Raw genomic sequence first — 22,924 nt, forward strand, 5'->3', positions numbered from 1 at the left:
CATATACGTGAGGGGGGCTGAGTGTGTACAGGTGTGAGGGGGGCTGAGTGTGTACAGGCGTGATGGGGGGGCTGAGTGTATAGGTGTGAGGGGGGCTGGATGTGTACAGGTGTAAAGTGGGACTGAATGTGTACAGGTGTGAGGGGGGCTGAGTGCATACAGGTGTGGTGGGGGGGTGAGTGCCTACAGGCGTGAGGAGGACTGAGTGCATACAGGTGTGAAGGGGGACTGAGTGTGTACAGGTGTGGGGGAGGGCTGAATGTGTATAAGTGTGGGGGAGCTGCCTGCAGGACTGTTCAGTGCTTACTGTGGATTGGTCTGGATACAAGTTGTAGACATCACAATAAACTGACAATGTTGCTGGATGTGGGCCTGTGCTGTGACTGCCTCTTTGTTGGACTGGGCTGTCTCTTTGCTGGATGGGGATGTTTCTTTGCTGGATTGGGCTGCTTCCTTGCTATATGGGGAGTCCCTTTACTATATGGAGATGTCTCTTTGCTGGATGGGGATGTCTCTTTGCTATATGGGAATATATCAGTGGTCAGGCCTGGGGTAGGGGAGTTAGCCAGGCCAAAAGCTGTGTGAGAGGCCCAAACTTTCTGATGGCTTCCCTGCTATTGCTCACACAAACCCTCCCTGTAATCATAACAATGAACCTTCCTGCAACACTAACAACTATCTGGCCATGTAATCCTAATACTTATCTTTACCTTCTGTATCATATATAATTAACCATAACACTGGCCTTTTCTGTAACCCTAACACTATTCTCTGCATTAACCTTCATGTACCTCTACCACTAACCCTCCCTGTAACCTTAACCCACTAATCCACACAATAAACCTCCCTGTTACTCGAACCCTCTCTCCAATGTAAACCTACCTCCTTGTTTGTATTGGGATACTCTGTGACAAAGACCTTTAACCTCCCTAGCGGTATGATTATTTCAGATATTTGGTGCTGAAAGTGGTACCATTACTTTGCATGGAAATTTGGCGTTTTGTATTGTAGGCCTGTAATTCTTAGGAATAACTCACTGAAATCTGTCCGAAGAAGAGTCTAGTAAACATCCCGAGTAGGATAAAACTTGAAACACGAAATCATAAATTATAATTTAATAAATAATCATAAAAAATAATAATATAATAATAATACATTTAATTCAATAATATAATCAAACCAAAAACACTGAAATTTAAAATATAGTGCCAAGTTCGCACATCACTGAGCAAAGTCGCAAAATAATTTTCAGTGTCTGATGACGAATTTCCCCACAAATCATTATCACTCAATTCTGCAAGTAGTTCTAATTTACTATCGCTGTTCTCTAGCTGGTCTAAAACCGCTTTTGACCTAAAAGGACGCTTTTTGGACGTCATGGACATTTTTCAGTTTCCAGGCAGAAAGAACAGTAAAAATGAAGGCAGGGCACAGGACAAAGCACTAGGGACAAAATGTATGTGAAATGGTTTGGTACAGTAAAGTTTTACTATGTGGTTTTAGTGATTTTTGTGAATGTCACTTTTTGTCATTTTCAAATTTCCCGCCGTTCCGTCCCCCGTACGTCTCGACGTTCGTAGAGGACGGAACCCAGATGACAGATGCCGACATCCGCCGGATTACATTGCCAGGGACACTGCAGGAGGGACATCGCAGGAGCGCAGGACAAGGTAAGAGAAGAACAGATCCCGGAGCAGCACTGGTAAGTAGCTCGGGGTTACCGCTTGTGGTACTGAAACTGTACCCTGAGCTACACTCGGGAATACCGCCAGGGAGGCTACCACCAGAATCTATTGTTTCATCTTTTTAGTACAAAAATGTTGTCAATCCTTACTATCCTAAAATAAGAAACTAAATGCATTCAAATTTTCAATTATTTAACGAGGTGAGACACACATTTATAAGTTTTGAATGCCTCTTCCTAAGACATTGGCACTGTAATCCACTTTAAAAAAAAAAAAAGCACAGAGTGCTATTATACACAACAGTAAGTATTGACATCTGATAGTAATGTCCAGGAAGAAGCAATGAGTGCATTATTCCACATATTGTTGAGCAAATAAATTAGGAGAGATTTCTTCTAACAGTATAAACTAAGCCAGTTGCTGTTTTATTGCCTATTCAGTATAAACAGAATATAATTATAAACAGGGTGTATTCCAAATTCTATACAAAAGCACCCTTCAGAAATAACATTCGATGTTTTGGATATTGGCATTGTGTTTGAAATATCTAGGCAGTGCTGGACCAGATTAAAGATAGGGAGAGAGAATCTGTATATGCAACCTCTCTCAGCACATATTATAAGACCGAATTTATGTTGTTCCAAAATAAGTTTTCTTATTGCTGCCATTATTGGTTAATGGCTCTACAGTTTGGCTTATGTTCTATTTATGTTGCCAGGAATATATTTCCAAATGTAGAATTGAATTTATAAAGCCACTGTAACAAAGTTCTTTTCATGTTGAAGAACAAGCCGTTCCCAGGCCTTATAATAAATCACTATTGCTCCCAAATGCAAAGTTCCTTTGCCTGCTGCTGCCACTGTGTATGATTAGACAGACAGCACAGTACTCCAATGAAAAAGGTGGCTCTTAAAAAGGAATTTGAAAAAAAATTGTCACAATACTGTAATTTCAAAACTCTTGTACCTGGTGATTCATGTGTGTGTGTGTCTCATTTTGGAAGATTCGTGATAAGTCAAAACGTGGAACCCTGCACCAGCTCCACAGGGGAAGAGCCAGTCTCCCTAGCAGTAGCATTTTTTTTGCAGTATAAATCATCCAGTCAAGGATTACATATACTTTCTTGTGGTAGTCTTATGCTTCCCAGGGGTGTGGTGGTCATAGTATGTTCCACTTCAGTGTTTTCCAAGTACCTCCATGGACCACTGGCAGCCCACCGTATTTTTGTTGCTGTTATGCTGCTATCCATCCAGTTCTTCCAGAACAAAATGCATTAAAATTGTATAAAATTACAATTTTCTTGGCAAAGATATTTGTGATCTACAAATTGCCCTAATAACAACGTCAGTCCTTGGTACTTTTAGGTTCAAGAGACCCACTGGTTCATTTCATGATTATTATTATACAGGATTTATATAGGGCCAACAGTTTGCTCAGCGCTTTACAATATAACGGAAGACAATACAGCAACAATACAGTTCAATACAAGAGGGATAGGAGGGCCCTGCTCCTTGGATTTGTGACAAAAACACAATACAATTTCTTTTTTAAATATATATATATTTATTGCCTTTGGAAGAATATTATTTGTTTATTTTGATTTATCAAGTTTTAAACTTGGGTTTTGCATCTGTTTTTACTATGTACATACATGATTTTCTTACTTTGCCCTTGGCTTTCACTTACATAGTACATAGCAGATAGATGCCACTACTAAGAGACCTAATGCTTCCCTGTCCTCTGTCAACATACTATGTAAACATTTTCACTATCTTTAACTAGTTAATTTTTGGTGAATCTTCATACATATATATATAATACAGCTAAGGAGTTTGAGTTTTTCTCCCATCCACATTCATTGTATAATAGACTTGATAACTTCATAGTTCTTCATTGTCTCCTTGATTGGCAACCCATGTTGGCCCACAAATATGCTCTAAATATCATCCTTCTTTCTTCCAAATTTACATTCTTATTGTGTCCCACAATTTCCTCTGCTGAAGTATCCACAAACTCACTGAAAGGCCGCTTTGTTCATATAGCTATCTCCCAAGCCATTCAACATTTTGTAGCTGATCACCTTGCTGATCCCTAGGCTGCCCCAGCTAAAGTGAAAGCTCTTAAATGTGTGCTTCCAGGCACCCTTATTGTCCAAGCCACACATATGAAAAGGAACAAATGGCCAAAATAGCAGTTCTACTCTTTGATATACACACATTAGAGGTGATTCATAAGTGCACCAGGGACCCATCACCACTCCTGGCTTTCGTCCAACACTGCACTGCCTTACATCATCGGCTAGGCCAAATCTACTTGAAACATAAAGACTCCCTGCTGTGTGTGGTCTACCAGCATGGGGACAAATGTGGTAAGATGTTGGCACATCTTATAAAAGTGAAATAAGCCCGCAGCTACATTCTGCACCCACAGCAACCAATTGGTACTTTGTTTACAAGATATAACCAAGGCCTTCCACCATTGTTACTCAGACCTTTCAATATGCTCAATTCAAAAAAATTTACCAGAAGGAAAAGGATTTCTATTTCTGGCCATATAACTGAAAATTTATGTTTTAAAGGTTATTATTGCTTTTACATAGGAAGTACAACTATGTACAAGATTACATAATAAAAAAGCCATCAAAGAAACATTTGCAACTAAAAAAATCAAGTAGGTACATAAGGCTGAGTAGCAGTACAGTTGTTAGCTTTTACACAGCAAGTACTGATAACACTCTTATCGATAACCTATCTTTAATCTGGTCCATCGTTGGATAGTTGAACAACCCTGATCATATGGTGGTACAATTTAAAAATGTTGGGCTCCCTGGCATTGAGAGAACAGGACATCCGTACTTAGGCAGATAGAAAGAGAAGCGTAAGGATAATAGAGAAAAGGATGGAGAAAAGGAAAAGAGAACGAAGGTACAGGGGGTGGAGGGGGAGACAGGAGCATTTGAGGTAGGTCACATTTTGTGCCATAATCCCCTAAACTGTCACGAGTGTATGGTCAAAATCCACAGACATATAATGTGTTATCCAGGGCACCCAGACCTTATAGAATCTGTGCATGGCAGTGCTGGAAGCTTCTTGTTTGACATGGATCAAGACATTTTGACTTGTGCCACACTGGTCACAGCTAATTCCCATTCTTTGGCTAAGATTTGTTTGACAGCCATTAGAATAAGTGGCTATAATTTTTTTATCTCATTGGACTCAGGTAAAAATAACGGTCACTTTTTTAAAATAAGGATCATAATTATGGTATGTTGTCTTTGTGGAACGAACCTGATATCTGTGAAGGTATTCATTTACCCAGGTCATGGTTAAGTTAGTAGCAGTTAGTCACATTCAACTGAGCGTGTTCTGTAACATTGAAGGCAATTTACCACTCATCCAAGTGCCTTCTTTAGTTCACAGCAGGTGTGTGAAAGGTGGCATGGTGATAGTTTATGTAAATGAGATCTGAGTGGTTTCACAACTGTTCACACCCCCATCATAATCTTGAACAATCAACATTTTCCCTGACATTGTATGACACCATGGTGATTAGATTAAGGTGGTCTGAGTTACCTGTGTGGCTATAAATGCTGAAATATGTTTCTGACACTGATTAGAACTGAGGCAAACATTTGGAGGAGTGGTATGAAAAGCTTGCACAATCTGGCTAAATAGATCATAGAAAACATAGAATAAATTGAACAGACATCCTGACAGTTCATGTGTTTTATGTTTCAGGGGAATATAAATGATGCTGATGACCCAAGTACAAGTATTGGTGCCTACCATTACATGCTGGAGACAAACCTTGGCAAAACAATGCTGGAATTTCAGGTTAGTATTAAAACTATTTTAGCTGTGATTCTGTAAAGTGAATTAGAAAATTGTTACCTTGGGATCCAATCATTATTTTTATCTGCAGTTTACCAAATTCATACATTTGCAATTCAACAATCTAAACTTGCTTATAAAATCATTGTTGAATTTGGGAACAGTGACTGTTAAAATGAACAAAAATGCCAAGTGTTAGCTGACATCTTTAATTAACACAAATACTGTAGCCAACTCTTAGCTAAGAGCAAAACTGTGGGAGAGATTTTTTACCTTCCAAAGGATTTATATTTCTATCCGTCCAGGTTTGAGATTACAAAGCTCTGCCAAACAGCACAGTCCTGTTTGACAGAACAGGGGAGCTGATTTTTCTTGTAACTTCTATCACTTTTTGTCTCCTTGTGCTGAATTTTCCTCATATATAGGGACTATTACAGGCTGATACTAAGTCAAATTTAGTACTTACACTGTTTGCATTTTTTAAAAGATTTTATATTTGTATTTTTGTGTTTTCTTTTTAAAACCAAATGCACAAATTATGAGTGACAAACTACAAACAAATCGAATAGCATTGGTTATACAGTAATAAAGCAGCAATCAATAACAAAGATATAGATTAGGCAATACAAAAAAACTGATTGGCAGAAGCTGACATGGTAATTGTTTACTGGTGACTGCTGCTCCCAACTACACTGCTCAAAAAAACATTTTTTAATCAGAGTATAGCATAATGTCAATTAAACTCCTGGGATATTGATCTGATCAATTAAGTAGCAGAGGGGGTTGTTAACCAGTATAAGCTGCTTTGGTGTTAATTAAATTAACAACAGGTGCACTAGATGGGCAACAATGAGACAACCTCCAAAAAAGGAATGGCTTTACAGGTGGAGGCCACTGACATTTTTTTCCCTACTCATTTTTTCTGACTGTTTTTCACTAGTTTTGTATTTGACTAGGGTTAGTGTCACTACTGGTAGCATGAGGCAATACCTAGACCCGACAGAGGTTGCACAGGCAGTCCAACTCCTTCAGGATGGCAAATAAATATGTGCCATTGCCAGAAGGTTTGCTGTGTCTCCTAGCACAGTCTCAAGAGTATGGAGAAGGAGATTCCAGGAGACAGGCAGTTACTCTAGGAGAGCTGGACAGGGCTGTAGAAGGTCCTTAACCCATCAGCAGGACCGGTATCTGCTCCTTTGTGCAAGGAGGAACAGGGTGAGCACTGCCAGAGCTCTACAAAATGACCTCTAGCAGGCCACTGGAGTGAATGTTTCTGACCAAACAGTCAGAAACAGACTTTATAAGGGTGGCCTGAGGGCCCAATGTCCTCTAATGGGCCCTGTGCTCACTGCCAGGCACCATAGAGCTCGATTGGCATTTGCCATTGAACACCAGAATTGGCAGGTCCGCCACTGGTGCTCTGTGCCTTTCACAGATGAGTGCAGGTTCACCCTGAGCATATGTGACAGATGTGAAACGGTCTGGAGGAACCATGGAGAATGTTATGCTGCCTGTAACATCGTTCAGCATGACCGTTTTGGTGGTGGGTCAGTAATGGTCTGGGGAGGCATATCCATTCAGAGACGCACAGACCTCTACAGGCTAGACAATGGCACCCTGACTGCCATTAGGTATCGGGATGAAATCCTTGGACCCATTGTCAGTCCCTAGAATGGTGCAGTGGGTCCTGGGTTCCTCCTGGTGCACGACAATGCCCGGCCTCATGTGGCGAGAGCATGCTGGCAGTTCTTGGAGGATGAAGGAATTGATACCATTGAATGGCCCCCACGCTTGCCTTACCTAAATCCAATAGAACACCTCTGGGATATCATGTTTTGGTCTATCTAACGCTGCCAGGTTGCACCTCAGACTATCCAGGAGCTCAGTGATGCTCTGGTCCAGATCTGGGAGGAAATACCCCAGGACACCATCCGTTATTTCATTAGGAGAAAGCCCTGACATTGCCAGGCATGCATACAAGCACGTGGGGGTCATACAAACTACTGATTATCATTTTGAGTTGCTGCAATGAAATTTCAGCAAAATGGACTAGCCTGCTGCATCATTGTTTCACTTTGATTTTCAGGGTGTCTTTGAATTAAGTCCTCTGTAGGTTGATAATTCTAATTTCCATCAAACAATGGGGCATCCTTACGTTCCTAACACATTACCCAGTCTATATCAATATAGATATCCAGCATGATATATTTCCCCATTGAGATCTGATGTGTTTTCAAAGTGTTCCTTTAATTTTTTTGAGCAGTGTATATCATCTTTATTGGAAAGATCTTCTGTTTTAACTTTCATATTAATGTATATTATTTAACCCTGACTACAACCTAAATGTATTCTTTGTAGTTCTGGATATATATATGCCATTTTATTCTCATCTGTACCCTTCCTTTTGGAGAGATTCCCCCCCCCCCCCCACACACACACTTATTGTCCCAGTGCCACTCTGTCACGTTTTCTCATACAAATAGTGTCACAAAGACAGAAAGTAATACTACAGCACACACAGAAAGTTTTTTGGTTCAAACCAGCGGGCTGAACAAATAAAAAAAACTGAGAGGTCGCCATACTAACTAAGTGATGTTAGTTTGGCGATCTCTCCTGCTGAGCAATTGTGTATTGACAGGGGGACTAACAACCCCCCCCCCCCCCACCGCCAATGGCTGCAAGCACTGATTGGAACGTTAGACCGGCTTCTGTCGGACAGGATGAACCAGCCAATACTGGTCAGTATTCGGCCTGTGTGTACCGTATGTACCAGCCTTTAAGCAGTATATCACTAGTGGGGACAAAGAAACCAATAAAGGTTTGGCAGAGTTTACAATAAAAGTGTTCTTGTCATGCCTGAAACATAAGGCAAGTTTGTGGTTAATAACAGGTTTCAGTAGCAGTATAGGAGCAAGCAGATACATACTCAGAGATCAAGCCAGACAAGTTGGTAGTTAATGGTTAGAAGTGGAGAAATATAAAGAGTGGCTGATGAATGTTTAGTCAAAGGTTGGTACACAAGTAGTGTTAAATAAGGACACAGAGTATCAGCAGCAAGAAAGAGCAAGATACTAGCATAAGCACACATAAACTGGAAAGAAAGACGTTTCAAAGGTTGGAGCAAGGGATTCAGCAAACTAGAAATCAACGAAGATTAATCAAGAGATCATTGAAAGAGCTACCCAGAGCTGCAGGTGGCTCAATAGGAGGAACCACTGCCGTACACAATAGAGACTCTGAGTTTGGATCTAGATCCTGAAATTACCCTCCTCCCCCCATGACAGCCACAGGATGTCTTATGAAATCTGTAATTAAATTCTCAGCTTAGGAGCATGAACTCTCTTTCTGATTCCCAAGAATTTTCCTCTTGCCCATATCCTTTTCATTGAACCACATATTGTGATTTCTCTATGAACATCTTGGAGTCAGCAATTTTCTCAACCACAAATTTGTTTTTACCATGTACATCAATAGATATAGGGAGTGGAAGAACTCTCCCAGAAAAAGATTTTCATGAAATGGTTTTAGTAGTAAGACATGGAAAACAGTGAGAATCTTTATAATGCCAGAAAGTTCTAAACATGAAAAGATTCATTTGAGTTGAAAATGTCTCAATTTGTGGCCAGAATTAGAAGGTGGAAGGTGCACCTTTAGATTTTATGTAGCATTTTTATCATACAACACTGGCTTCACCATTACAAGCGCAAACCCTATTAGTGCCTCCGATTACTTGGACCTCTCACCGCAGCTGAGTGTCTCCAACATACCAACGTTCCTTCCTGTAATTCCGCCTCAACGTACATTTCATCATACTGACATCATCAGGAGGCGATACATATGTTTTGCAAATAAGTACTTTTTCTTCTTCACTGATGTATGCTGTTGAGGCTGCACTGATGGACACTGATAGGCTGCACTGATGGGCACTGATGAAGCTGCACTGTTGAGCACTGATGAGGCGGCACTGATGAGCACTGATAAGCCACAATGATCTGCACTGATAGGCACTGATAAGACTGCACTGATAATCAGGGCATTAATGCTCAGTGCTCTGATTATCATTGTAAACAATGTATTGACAGCCTTGCTGGTTATCGGCTCTCCTTTCCTCACATAGACACATTGTGTGAGAAAAAGACTACTGATAACCTGCAAATCTGTTTACATGTGATCAGCTGTGATTGGATACAGCTGATAACATGGTAAAGGGCTGCTGTGATTGGCCCTTTACCCGATCCGTGATCAGCTGTGTCCAAAGGAGGAAGTGCAGAAACATGGCTTAAATAGAAATTTCAAGGGAGGAGCAAGAGGTTCAGCAATAAACTGGGTATCAAAGAAGATTGACCAAGAGGTCAGGGACGGAGCTACCCAGAGCTACAGGTGGTTCAGTAGGAGGCACCACTGCCAGGCATGACAGAGTTCCTGGGTTCAGATCCAGATCCTGACAGTTCTATTTCTGTGTGCATCTCTCAGGAAGTGAGAGAAATTCTTTGCATCACAGTGACTAAATGGTTAGCACTTCCGTCTGGCAACACTAGGGTTGTTGGTTCAAATTCCAGCCACAACACCACCTGCCTGGAGTTTACCTGTTCTCCCTGTGCCTGCGTGGGTTTCCTTCAGGTACTCTGGTTTCCTTTCACACTCCAAAGATATCCTGGTAGGTTAATTGGATCCTGTCTAATTTGGCCCTAGTATGTGTATGTATGATTGTGAGTTAGGTACCTTAGATTGTACACTCCATAAGGGTTAGGGACTGATGTGTGTGCTTATGTAAATCGCTGTGTAAATTGACGGCACTATATAAGTGCCTGTAATAAATAAATAAACAATGAGAGAAATAAAAACCTGATAGAGGATTTAACCCTTCCCTACAACATCCAAAATTTTTGATGATCAGACATTGTGTATAGTGGCAATGTATTTGTGTATTGAATTAATGCCTTGCTAATTTTTGCTGAAGCTCAGGCTGTGACAAGTCCTAATACAACAAAAACGCACACACTACTTCTAAAATACATTTGTGAATGCTGTTCATGTTTTCTGGAAAATATGGGGTTCAGTAATAGGATTATTGCTTGGGGTCCAGTAACCCCTTAACCATGCCTTGTTTAGCAAAAACAAAAATAGAAATCCAACCCAATAAAAATCATTGGTTTCTGGAGACATCTCCATGTCAAAGAACCCATTACAAGGCAGTCATGAAACTCAAGACATCATGTTAAACTCGGCCAAGCATAGTTTAAAGGTTCCTATACGTTTGGGAAATATAAGGATGCAAAAGAATAATTGTGCAGTTAGTATAACAAATGTAATTCAAGGCAACCATTTAGCTGTGCACTTTGTCCCAATACTAAACATTTCTCTGCACACCACATAAAAGAGACGCAAGTGGTGCCAGCATTAAACACAGGCACCAGATGATTGTAAAGGAGAAGAAATCTAGATCCAAAAATGCACTGGCCAATTATCAGAGCAGTTTAAATAAACATTTCCAAAGCTCGGATTCTGGTTATGTAAGGTGTGATGGCTGTGTCCCGATAGGACTTGTTAATGTGCGTAAGTTGAAGTTGGAATATCTAATGCCCATGAATGAAACACAACAGAAAGAAATGTAAAATGTACTCTGAGGTAAACTAACCTTCCGTGTTATTTTTCTAGCAGGAAATTAGTTCTTTCCTCACCTTGAAGCCTTAATAGGCAAGTACAGTGAGTGGCCAAAAATATACTATGAAATTCTCCCTTTGGGAAAAGTGAAAATGAAACCCAACAGGGGGTATAGTGAACACATTTTGCCCACACCCATCTGTCCATGAAGATATATGGATTTTATATTGCTGTAATTAAAGTTGACTTTAGTCAACCATTACTCAGTGGAATATTTACTTTTATTCATTTGAAAGTACTTTTCCCTTTAAACTAAAATAGCCCTGTAACTGTAAATGGAAAATTGTAAAATGAAAATAGGAGTGACCTTTAATATCATTGAAATCTTGAAAGTAGGATATGGTATATTTTGTATACTAATATGTTTGTGTGTTAAACCTTAATACTAATCTACACAAAACAAAATTCACTTCTGTTATTATGAAAGAACCTTTGGCTTCTTATGTTTTTGGTCACTTTCATGGAGCTGAATAATGTTGAAGTCTGCATGGCAATACTAATTTATAAATAAGTCTCAGATTCAAAGAAAGTAGAAAAAGGGAATACATGCAGACTGAGGCAATTGTGCAGGAAAATCTTCTCCTTAATGAACCATGCAGTAATTAATTGTTTCTATAACACTTGTTGCAAATATTCTATTCTATTCTACATACTGTAAGGATCAGATACCTTTCAAGAACTTAGTGCTCTCTCCAGCTTGTGTTTTAAAGTTTCCAGCTCACTTTTATTGGTGAACAATGAAGAATAATATAAGATTTTCTCACGCAGGGGATGCTAAAGAGTAATTCACCAATGAACATTTCTAGAGATGAGCGAATCGAACATGACGAAGTGGAATTCGTTTCGAAGATTAGGAAAAATTCGATTCGCGCCGAATCCGAAAATTAGCAAACTTCGGATGCACGAATCGAATTTTCCCAAAAATGGCGGCGACATGTGTGGCGACGGAGCGGGGATCTCTGGGAAGGCGCGCAGACAAGGCGCGCTGACCCATAATGCATTCATTCATGACATGTGATCGCATTAGCCAATCAGCAGCCAGCCAGCCAGCACTGTGTAATGGTGGAGCTATAAATCGCGGCCATCTTAGAATTCTCCATTAGCCTCCGGTCATTCAAGAGAGACAGACCTGTCTGTATTAGGGACAGAGTTAGGGCCACAGAATCGTTACTCAGGGACACAGAATCGTTACTCAGGGACACAGAATCGTTACTCAGGGACACAGAATTGTTACTCAGGGACACAGAATCGTTACTCAGGGACAGACACAGAATTGTTACTCAGGGACACAGAATCGTTACTCAGGGACACATAATCGTTACTCAGGGACACAGAATTGTTACTCAGGGACACAGAATTGTTACTCAGGGACACAGAATTGTTACTCAGGGACACAGAATTGTTACTCAGGGACACAGAATCGTTACTGAGGGACACAGAAGTGTTACTCAGGGACACAGAATTGTTACTCAGGGACACAGAATTGTTACTCAGGGACACAGAATCGTTACTGAGGGACACAGAATCGTTACTCAGGGACACAGAATCGTTACTCAGGGACACAGAATCGTTACTCAGGGACACAGAATTGTTACTCAGGGACACAGAAACGTTACTCAGGGACACAGAATGGTTACTCAGGGACACAGAATCGTTACTCAGGGACAGACACAGAATTGTTACTCAGGGATACAGAATTGTTACTCAGGGACACAGAATCGTTACTCAGGGACACAGAATTGTTACTCAGGGACACAGAATCGTTACTCAGGGACACAGAATTGTTACTCAGGGACACAGAATCGTTACTCAGGGACACAGAATCGTTACTCAGGGACACAGAATTGTTACTGAGGGACACAGAATCGTTACTCAGGGACACAGAATCGTTACTCAGGGACACAGAATTGTTACTCAGGGACACAGAATCATTACTTTCTGCTTCACAACCACTATTGTACGTTCAAAGAGTTAAATCCTGTTTTATGTTTGGGGTGCTTATTGAATTAAAGAGTATGTCAGACAACATGCAGAGGAGTGGCAGAGGAGGCAATGTTTCAGGAGCGAGCAGACGTGGCAGCAGAGGAAGGGGTCGAGGCAGCACTAGTCGCAGCCAGAGGCCAGTGCTCCCGGTGTCATCCAGCGGTCGTGTCTCCACCGACAACCCTGCCGTCATCGATTGGTTGGCTCGGTCGTCTTCCTCTTCCCTGGTCACCTCTGACACCTACAGCCAACGGTCGGTGGGTACGTCAGACACAACCGTTAGTTGGCATGGCCCGGGAGCAAGCCCACTGAAATCACGTGTCCTCTACCTGCCCCTGTCCTTTGGTGTTCCCTCACCAAGTGAAGTATCGCATGCTGTGGGCTCAGCCCCACTGTACAGTGAGGAAGAGCTAACAGAGGGCGGTCAGGAACGGGGGGAGACTTCCGCCTCTTCAGCAGCCAGGCGAAGAAGTACTGGCGAGGAGAGTGGCTCGGTAGCCGATCTAGAGACAGGTCTGTCTCCTGACCCACACGCAGCCGAGGGGGCTAGTAGTGAGGCGGAGACCCTAATTGATGATGATGAGGCTGATCGCACTTGGCAGCCTCGTCGTCATCAGGCTATTGCTTCCGCATCATCAGGAGAAGAGGGTGCCAGCTTGCCAGCGAGCAAAACAGTCGGTGAGTTGCCCAGGAGGCAGCAGGGTCGCAGCAGTGTCAGTGGAGGCAAACGGCCACGGAGTAGAGCACCAGCTCCACTGCAGCCTACCACCACGGCCAGTAGTGGTGCCGGTGTGCACGGAGGAAGTAGCAGTCAGCCAGTGAGGAGTAGCGGGGGCAAAGTTTCCTACTCGGCGGTGTGGCAATTTTTCGTCAAGCTGCCCGAGGAAGTAAACGTAGCCGTATGTCGACTATGTGGCCAGAAAGTCAAGCGTGGCCAGGGGGCCCTTGTTGGGACTACAGCGTTGCGTCAGCATATGCAGCGTCGCCATTCGGTGGCCTGGGAAAACCGTGATAAAGATACGGCGGTTCTGCCTGCCCCAGCCCCCGCTCCATCACCCGCTCCGTTACTTGCTCCGTCACCCGACGTCAATCGCCCTCTATCAGCCAGTCAAGGCTCCAACACCTCTGCTGAGGGGAATTGTCGCTCGTTGGCATCTTCCGCTCGTTCAGATGCTCCTTCTCCTGCTACTCCTCTTCACGGATTCCGTCAGCAGTCTTTCTTGGAATCCGTTTCCAAGAGACAACAGTTTGCGAGCACGCACCCGACGGTGCAGAAGCTGAACGTCCTCCTGTCCAAGTTGCTGGTGCTGCAGTCCCTCCCTTTCCAAGTGGTGGACTCAGCACCTTTCCGAGAAATGATGGCTTGTGCCGAGCCGCGGTGGAGAGTGCCAAGCCGGCATTTCTTCGCCAAAAAGGCAGTGCCAGCCCTGCATTCACATGTAGAAGAGATGATGGGCCAGTCTTTGAGCATGTCGGTCTCTGCCAAAGTGCACGGCAGTGCCGACGTGTGGAGCTGTAACTACGGTCAGGGACAGTACATGTCATTTACGGCCCACTGGGTGAACGTGGTGCCGGCACAGCCGCACCAGCAACTTGGACAGGTCACGCCGCTTTTGCCTCCACGTTTGCACGTCCTTGGTCCAGCAAAGATGTCCGCCTCTACCACCTCTTCTTCCGCCGTGTCCTCAGCCGCCACCCCCGTGCCAAGTCCCATTACCCGACCGGCATATCACATGTGCAGGGCGCAACGGTGTCACGCTGTGCTGCACCTGGTATGCCTTGGCGAACGTAGTCACACAGGGGAGGAACTTCTGAGTGTAATGAACAGAGAAATCGACAGATGGCTGTCTCCGCGCAAACTGAAAATCGGAACCATGTTGACCGACAACGGAAAGAACATGGTGTCTGCTCTGCGTCAAGGAAGGTTGTGCCATGCGCCATGCATGGCTCACGTGTTCAATCTGGTTGTCAAGCGGTTCCTAAAATCCACCATCCCACTGCAAGACATCCTTAAAATGTCACGTAAACCTTGCATGCATTTCAGCCATTCCTACACCGCAAAGCACACCCTCCTTGAGCTGCAGAGGCAGAACGGAATTCCACAGCATCGCCTGATCTGCGACGTTGCAACAAGGTGGAATTCAACTCTACATATGTTAGACCGCCTTTACGAACAGCGAAAGGCCATCACCGATTTCCTGATGTTACAAGCGGATAAAGGTACTCCCCTGTGTAACTTAGATGTCAGCCATTGGCAGCTCATGCGTGACACCTGCCGCTTGCTCAGGCCCTTTGAGGAGGCCACGCTATTCGTGAGTCGGCAGGACTATGGGATGAACGACGTCATTCCTCTGTTGCACGTCCTGGAACAAATGCTGTTAACAATGGCTGGTCAGGGTGCGGTAGACGTGGCGCACAGATCTCAACGCCACATGACCCCTGTGGGGGCAGGACAGGAAGAAGAGGAGGAGGTAGAGGAGGACATTGGTGCTCAGGAATTATTGAGTGAAATGGGTGGTTTTTCCACTCAGCGGACAGGAGTGGAGGAGCAGGAGCATCTGGTAGAGGAGGAGGAGGAGACAGAGGACCCAGACGCACCGTGGCAGTATGCTGTGGAGATGGAGGCAGGGAGTCCCTCGCATTCCTTGGCACAAATGGCCCATAGCATGCTCGGTTGCTTGCGTAGCGACAGCCGAATAATAACCATCAGACAGAGGGATGACTTTTGGCTGTCCACCTTGTTGGACCCTCGCTACCGTTCAAAAATGGTGGCCTTTTTCACACCTGCTGAGAGGGAGGCCAAAATAAAGTACTATAAAAACCACCTATGTAGTCAGTTGGTCTCTGCCTTTCTGCGCCAACGTCCATCCTCAGACACTGTGGGCCCTGTGTGCTCGCGTTCCGCTGCCATGGCAGCAGGGGAGGGGTGGGGTGGTAGGAGCAGTGGCAGCTCCACCAGCAGCGGCTGCCTCAGTCTGCAGTCGATGATGAGTAGCTTTCTTCACCAGCGCAGTGAGGAAACTACTAACCAGCCGCAGCAGCAGCAGCATCAGGTGGACCTGGAGCAGAACCTCAAACAACAGGCTCGGGCCTACTTGGACAGCACCCTGCCAACCGAGGTAGACAATCCCCTTGACTACTGGGCAACGAAACTTGACCTTTGGCCCCAACTAGCTGAATTTGCCCTTGAAAGGCTGTCATGCCCGGCCAGTAGCGTGGCATCGGAGCGCGTGTTTAGTGCGGCAGGAGGTATTGTAACTCCGCGGAGGACACGACTGTCCACCCAAAGTGTGGAGAGACTCACTTTTGTGAAAATGAATCAGGCGTGGATTAGTCTGGATTTCAAACCACCAGTTCCTGACACAACTGACTAAATCCGCCATGAATCATGCCCCAAACATGTTATTATTTTTAACATAGGCCTCTGTATGGCCTTCAATTTAAGCTGCTTACGCTTCGCCACTCTGCCATGGGCCCCTGTACCGCCTCCTCTTGCTGCTGCCAGGTACAGAGTGTGTCATGGGTCCCTGTACGGCCTCCCATTGCTGCTGACTTCATCGCCAGACTCTGCCATGTGCCACTTTCAGGTCTCCTTACACTGTTGGTGGGTTCCATTTTGTGATAGGGTGCTGTATGGCCTTCCATTGCTGCTGCCTCCACCGCCACCCTGCGCCATGTGTCTCTGTCGTCTGCTCACGCTGCTGACGGCTTCCGCTTTTTAACCTAGGCCTGTGTATGGCTTCAGAATAATGCTGCCTACACCGCCACCCTGCGCCATGTACCTCTGTTGTCTGCTCACGCTGCTGCCAGGTCCATACTGATTCATGGCCCCCTGTACCGGCTCCTCATGAACGTGGTTCAGCGGGTTTGCATCACTTAACGGCAAATTGTTGACAAACGCTGGGACGTTCAGTGTTGTGCGCATTAAGCCAGACACCAAAGGGCAGCACAGACCTGTTATTACTCGCTCAAGCATGGCTGAACAAAACCAGTCTCTACCACAAATTGGACCCAGACCTGCCCAGGGTCTCGTAAGTAGATTGCACGGAGGAGTAGAGTTCGTTATTGGAATTAACTGCGAGGGACTTTTAAACCTAGGCCTGTGTATGGCCTTCAATTGAAGCTGCTTCTGCTCCGCCACTCTGCCATTGGACTCTTGATAGTCGTCTCCCCACGCTGCTGCTGGGGGGACTTTTTAACATAGGCCTCTGTATGGCCTTCAATTTTAGCTGCTTACGCTCCGCCACTCTGCCATGGGCCCCTGTACCGCCTCCTCATGCTGCTGCCAGGCCCGTAATCTGCCATGGGCCCCTGTACCGCCTCCTCATGCTGCTGCCAGGTCCAGAGTGTGTCATGGATCCCTGTACGGCCTCCCATTGCTGCTGTCTCCATCGCCACACTCTGCCATGTGCCACTTTCAGGTCTCCTCACACTGCTGGTGGGTTCCATTTTGTCATAGGGTGCTGTATGGCCTCCCATTGCTGCTGCCTCCACCGCCACCCTGCGCCATGTGCCTGTCGTCTGCTCACGCTGCTGACGGCTTCCGCTTTTTAACCGAGGCCTGTGTATGGCTTCCGAATACTGCTGCCTCCACCGCCACCCTGCGCCATGTGCCTCTGTCATCTGCTCACGCTGCTGACGGCTTCCGCTTTTTAACCGAGGCCTGTGTTTGGCTTCCGAATACTGCTGCATCCACCGCCACCCTGCGCCATGTGTCTCTGTCGTCTGCTCACGCAGCTGACGGCTTCCGCTTTTTAACCTAGGCCTGTGTATGGCTTCCGAATACTGCTGCCTCCACCGCCACCCTGCGCCATGTGCCTCTGTCGTCTGCTCACGCTGCTGACGGCTTCCGCTTTTTAACCGAGGCCTGTGTTTGGCTTCCGAATACTGCTGCATCCACCGCCCGCCCACTGCTGCTGCCAGGCCCGTAATCTGTCATGGGCCCCTGTACCACCTCCTCATGCTGCTGCCAGGTCCAGAGTGTGTCATGGGTCCCTGTACGGCCTCCCATTGCTGCTGTCTCCATCGCCACACTCTGCCATGTGCCACTTTCAGGTCTCCTCACACTGCTGGTGGGTTCCATTTTGTCATAGGGTGCTGTATGGCCTCCCATTGCTGCTGCCTCCACCGCCACACTGTGGCTCCACAATCGGGGGTTTTGGCCCCGTGACTGCCCAAATGAGTGAAGTGTGCGGTGATTCTAAGATCGACGGCACTCATCTGCATGTCATACTGACTGACAGTATTAGTTCTCTTCCCCAGCAGACTCCAAGGGCATTTAAATTAAAGGTACAGTGTTCTGCACTAATATAAAGGCTCTCTGAAGCCTAGAAACACCCTTTTTATAAGTTAAATTCGCAGCGAATATATTCGCCTCGAATCGAATTTATTCCGCGAATTCGGCGAATCAGCCGAATCGAATTTTTGAATAATTCGCTCATCTCTAAACATTTCCAGCCTCTTGGCTATTTGTTGTGCAACCCTGTACATTGTCAGCCAGACTGATGTTCTCAATCTCTAGATTACACTTCTGATTTGTTGTCTCAGACTCTGTCTGTTCACACAAAAACTAATTCTCTCTCTCAACAGTCTCCCACTATTGATCAGTTGAAATTTGGGTCCCCTGTCTCTGTCCATTCAGATGCAGACAGTGCTGTTTGATACACAAAATGCACTTCAGCTGACATAATTTTGGTTACTTTTACGGATAATATAGCAAGGTAATTTTAATAATGGGTCAATACAGATACTGTACATTTTATGTATCATTTTAACTACCTGCCGACCGCAGATAGCCGAATGACGGCTACACTGCGGCCGGCCAGTTCTGGGTGGACGTCATATGACGTCCTCCCAGAACGCACTCTCTGGGGCGCGCACCCGGCGATCTCCGTGATCGCTGTGTCCTACGGACACAGCTGATCACGTGATGTGGTAAAAGGCCAATCACAGCGGCCTTTTACCACGTGATCAGCGGTGTCCAATGACACGCTGATCAGAGGAAAATGCAAGTGCCGGTTCTCGGCTGCACTTTCCTCACGCTGTCAGATCGTGAGGAAAGTACTGCCGAGAACCGGCAGTTGTCAGAGCGGGGATCGGCACCGATCATCAGGGCACTGATGATCAGTGCCCTGATGATCGGTGCCCAGCAGTGCCACCCGCAAGCTCCGCCCACCTGTGCCCAGCAGTGCGCCCACTAGCTCCGCCCACCTGTGCCCAGCAGATCACCCACCTGTGCCCAGCAGTGCACCCACCTGTGCCACTCTGCAGTGTCACACACCTGTGCCCAGAAGTGCCACCCACCTGTGCCCAGCAGTGCCACCCACCTGTGCCCACCCACCTGTGCCCACCCACCAGTGCCACCCACCAGTGCCACCCACCAGTGCTGCCAGTCAGTGCCACCAGTCAGTGCCCAGGGGTTGTGCCAGTCAGTGCAGCCAGTCAGTGCCCAGCAGTGATGCCAGTCAGTGCCGTCTATCAGTGCCCATCATCAGTGTCACCTATCAGTGCCGCCTATCAGTGCTGCATATTAGTGCCGCCTATCCGTGACACCTCATTAGTGCTGTCTATCAGTACCGCCTATCCGTGCCACCTCATTAGTACTGCCTATCAGTGCCCTTTAGTGCTGCCTATCAGTGCCCATCAGTGCCGCCTATCAGTGCCCATCAGTGCTGCCTCATCAACGCACAGGAGAAAAATTACATGTTTGAAAAATTTTATAATAGAAACAAAGAAACTTTTTTTTTTCAAATTTTTTGCACTTTTTGTATTTATAGCGCAAAAAGTAAAGCACCCAGTGGCGATTAAATACCACCAAAAGAAAGCTCTATTTGTGAGAAAAAAATGACCAAAATTTCATATGGGTACAATGTTGCATGATTGCGCAATTGTCAATCAAAGTGCGGCAGTGCTGAAAGCTGAAAATTGGCCTGGTAAGGAAGGGGGTATAAGTGCCTGGTAGGCAAGTGGTTAATTATCCATGTACACAAATTAAGAATTATGTAATTTAAAACTATTATTATGCGTGTATGGTGTGCCTCAAAAGTCCAGCCAACGCCTTTTACTTTTACTCACATTGGATATAGTTTTCCTACTGTTGTGAAGACACAGAGGGCAGGACCTTATGCTACTACTAGGCCTTGATGTATAAAGGGACCAGTATTTGTAATGTAATAGAGATTTGTAAATTACTTGCACAGTGATTCAGCTTGCTGGTTTTCAGCAGGACTTTACTATCTGTTTTCCTAGGTATTTATATAATTATGATCTACAGATTGAGTTTACACAGGTAGAGGAGGAAAAATGTATTGTCAAAAAAAATCCTTTTAGTAACCAACCTAAGTGATTAGGAAAAAATATGTGGTTTTAGAACCATTTATTGTATATAAAGCACTGGTGAGAAATACTCACTGGATTATCTGTGACCATAGTTTTTTTTTGTGTAACCTATTTACAATGTAGGTACAGCAGGAGATCTGGGTGAGAGGTGGATGATAGATAGATCTGGTAAAGAGTAGGAAGAGTCAGACTGAATGATGGTGCCGCTTTCACTACCTTTTGTATATTGGTTGTATGGCTTGGTAGACAATCAATGACTCGCCTATACCTTTTACAAAAGTTGGAAACAGTGGTTAGAGACCAACGTCAAATGATAACACTCACTATTTTCATTAGTATATCAGTTGTAGGGGTTGGTATATGGTCACCGAGTCACCTGCGCCTTCTCTAGAATTAGGAAACTCTGAGATAGACATTGAATGACAGCACCTCTCTAACTACCTGTGTATGAAAGCAATACACTTTAGAAGCTTACAAGCAGAGTCGAGGCAGAAAGGAGACCCCCCCCCTCCTCCCCCGCTTTCCCATTCCCCTCCACCCTCTCAAAAATATTTCCCTTGTTGTCCCTTTCTCATCATCCCTCTCTTCTTAACCCACCCTACACCCAATATCATACTACTATCACAGTACTCATGAATACTTTTTTTGCTACCAGCCTAGATGCACTGTTCCCTCACCTACTAGGCAAAGCTGTACTCCATATGTAACCTCCCATGTATCCTATTTACCTATCCATGGGCTAGTCTCTAAACCTAACCATTGCAATTAACCAATGACATCACTACATAACTACCCTGAAGTTAGTGATGTTAGAATCGTATTTGACGTACATTAAAATATGTCAAATTCTTGCTTCAACTACCCCTTATGCTTTACTTAACTCATCTATGAGATACAATAGGCCTATTAATGTCCTATATCCCTCTTTGTTGTACGTTGTATCATTCCTCCAAACTTTCTGAAAGGAATACCTTTGTATGGAGGCAAAAGGCACACCCCTGCCATGCTCCCAATTTACATAGATTGTAAAGAATGAATATGTATAAAACCACTATCTCGCCTTCATACTGGCTGTCCAAATCAACAAAAGTAAGAATTTAGAGGATGACTGAAAGATTTGGCATAATAGAATATTGGTTGTTAAAAATATATATTGTTTAATGAGGTCTAGACCAAATAGAGGGACAAAAGAGGACAAAAGAGGGATTGTGTTTAAAATATAGGACAGTCCCTTGAAATGAGGGACAGTTGAGAATTATGGTTGTATACATGTTTCTATTGTCATACCCTGTACAACTATATACCACAAAACATTCTGCAGAATATACAATATGGATTTTACTAAACCACTTGCCCTCCAGCGGATTAACCCACCCCCCCCCCCCCCCCCCCGACCAGGCCATTTTTTGCTGTACGGCACTGCATTATTTCAACTGACAATTGCGCGGTCATGTAATGCTGCACCCAAATTAAATTTACATCCTTTTTCTCCCACAAATAGAGCTTTCTTTTGGTGGTAGTTGATCGCCTGTGCATTTTTTTGCATTATAAATAAAAAAATATTGACGATTCTGAGAAAAAAAACTATATTTTTGACTTTTTACTATTAAACATGTCAAGTAAAAAAAAAAAAAAAATCTAATTTCATCATAAATTTAGGCCAAAATGTATTCTGCTACATGTCCTTGCTAAAACAAAAATCCCAATACATGTAAATTAATTGGTTTACGTGAAAGTTATAGCATTTACAAATTGCGGTATATATACTGGAATTTTATTTTTTTCTTACTAGTTATGGTGGCAATCAGCGATTTATCGCGGGACTGCGGAGGGCATTCTGACACTGGGGAGAAATGACTTGGTGTCACTGACATCCCCAGTGACACCAATACAGTGATCAGTGCAAATAAAAAGCACTGACACTGTACTAATGGCACTGGGCATGAAGGGGTTAACATCTGGGGCAATCAAAGGGTTAACTGTGTGCTGTTTCACTGTGGGGGCTGGGTGTGTGCTTCACTGATAGCACAATGCTTTGTATGGCTCTGCTATGCAGATCCATACAAAGCAGTGTGCAGGAGCTGATAGGGGAAAGATCTGTATTGTTTACATACGGGTCTCTCTCCCGTCGGAGATACTCTGTAATCACCGGGTGCCTGCGAGTAATCACCGGCTGGGACCCGGTGATTTACAGCCGAGGCCACGAATGGCCCCCTACAGGGAACTGCAAAATCACGTATATATACATGATTTCGTGCACCCATGCCGCCCTGTAGCAGTATTTCTGTTATAGGGTGGTGTGGAACTGGTTAAAGTGGAAGTTCAGTCAACAATTAACTAAGGCTAAACCTACTCGCACCCCATTCTAAACCTATTCTATCTAGTCATGTAAAGAAAATATCTGCATAGTTACCTATTCTGAAG

At 44.6% G+C, this 22,924-nt stretch overlaps 1 protein-coding gene across 1 annotated transcript in view; it reads left to right on the plus strand.

Annotated features, from left to right (window-relative positions):
* The window catches only part of LIX1 (limb and CNS expressed 1), a 202,192-nt gene that overhangs the window by 135,921 nt on the left and 43,347 nt on the right, over positions 1–22,924 (plus strand). Inside the window, exon 4 of the mRNA XM_089679122.1 lies at positions 5,423–5,518. Coding sequence (XP_089535248.1) covers positions 5,423–5,518 — 96 coding nt within the window. The remainder of the gene's footprint in view (positions 1–5,422; positions 5,519–22,924) is intronic.

This window comes from Staurois parvus, unplaced genomic scaffold, assembly GCF_062004578.1.
Source record: "Staurois parvus isolate SC_StPar_1 unplaced genomic scaffold, SC_StPar_1.0 ptg000218l, whole genome shotgun sequence".
NCBI lineage: Eukaryota > Metazoa > Chordata > Amphibia > Anura > Ranidae > Staurois > Staurois parvus.